Source organism: Poecilia reticulata, linkage group LG17 (genome assembly GCF_000633615.1).
Source record: "Poecilia reticulata strain Guanapo linkage group LG17, Guppy_female_1.0+MT, whole genome shotgun sequence".
Taxonomy (NCBI): domain Eukaryota; kingdom Metazoa; phylum Chordata; class Actinopteri; order Cyprinodontiformes; family Poeciliidae; genus Poecilia; species Poecilia reticulata.
In genome coordinates this window covers 30251210-30252561 of record NC_024347.1, presented here as the reverse complement: position 1 = coordinate 30252561, position 1352 = coordinate 30251210, and the positions used below count along the sequence as shown (strand labels likewise).

General features: G+C 49.9%; 1 protein-coding gene across 2 annotated transcripts in view; it reads left to right on the top strand.

The window, feature by feature from the left end:
• The window catches only part of adcy8 (adenylate cyclase 8 (brain)), a 92693-nt gene that overhangs the window by 36309 nt on the left and 55032 nt on the right, over window positions 1–1352 (top strand). For both annotated transcript variants that reach the window (XM_008434781.2, XM_008434782.2), the window contains exon 2: window positions 978–1127. In XM_008434781.2, the coding sequence (XP_008433003.1) occupies window positions 978–1127 (150 nt within the window). The remainder of the gene's footprint in view (window positions 1–977; window positions 1128–1352) is intronic.

Here is a 1352-nt window from a genome sequence, read left to right as displayed (position 1 = left end):
TTCCCAAGGTGGCGTTGTTGACAACTTCTGGTTACCCTGCTGTGAGGAGCAGAGTACCAGACTCCTACCCTAGTGTTGCCACAGTACGTATAAAACATCATTATTGGAACGCTCCTTTCACCTCTGACCTGCTTGTTCCTGATGTCCGCTCTGCTTTCAGACCGCGTTCCCGTCGCGGCTCGGCTGATCACCTGTTGGCCAAACGGACACACGTTCAGGTCTACAACTGCAAACAGGGATCTCTCTCTCCACCTGGAGCCAACTGTTGAACCACAGAACCAGGCCGAGGTTCTGCTCCTGCTCCCAGAACAGAATCACATCATGAATCTCTGAATAATTCAGATTTAGCTGCAGGAAGTCGGACAGATGAGTCGTTGTGAAGCAAAACCAGAGCTGACAGTCAGCAGGACGTCAGAGTGATGAGTCCAGTCTGACGGAGCGCTGCTGAATAAATACGCTAAATACAAAAGATTCAGCAGCTACGATACAACCTGGATGAACTCTAGGTGATTCTCTTCATACTGCTGAATGATGGATATTATTTAGTTCCACATCTGGAAGTGGAACAAATCAGATTTTTTGAGTTGAAAAGATTAGAATGGCTGTGAAAAAGATTCAGGTCGGATTTCCCGCTATGTGAACGTAGCTTCACATCCTCTGGTCACCTTATAGCTCCGCTGCTTCTCTGCTGTTGCTATGAATTTGAAAAATGGCGGCGATTATTTCCTGCTTGCTCAGCTCATACCTCAGACCGCACGGCCAATCAGAGAACAGCAAAGGAAACGCTGAGCGCTAAAACACACCTGAATCAAATGAATGAATTACCTGAGCCGAGTGGCTGAATGCTGATGAGTGGCTGAATGCTGATGAGTGGCTGAATGGGACCGGATGGCCCTAACAGTCCTGGTGTTTGGCGCTCCGTCCTGTACGATGATAACATTGCAGAAGCGTCTTTAACGTGACTTCCTGTGTTTCAGGTGGCGGCTCAGGCCGTGCTCTTCATGTGCATGAACACCGCTGGGATCTTCATCAGCTACCTGTCCGACCGGGCCCAGCGCCAGGCCTTCCTCGAGACGCGGCGCTGCATCGAAGCTCGCCTCAGACTCGAGACTGAGAACCAGAGACAGGTCAGTGTGTGTGGACGCTTCGACTGAAACCTGCTGACACGACGCTGAAACCGCGACTGAGGAGAAAACATGAAATAAATCAGTCCTGAACATCCAGAACCAGCGTGAAGGACTGAAACTCTCAATGAGAAGAGAAGCAGAGCAGAGGAACCTGCATGGAAAAGCAGACTGGATCAGAAAGCTCAGGAGTCAGACTGAATCCAGACAGGAAGTCAGACTGAATCC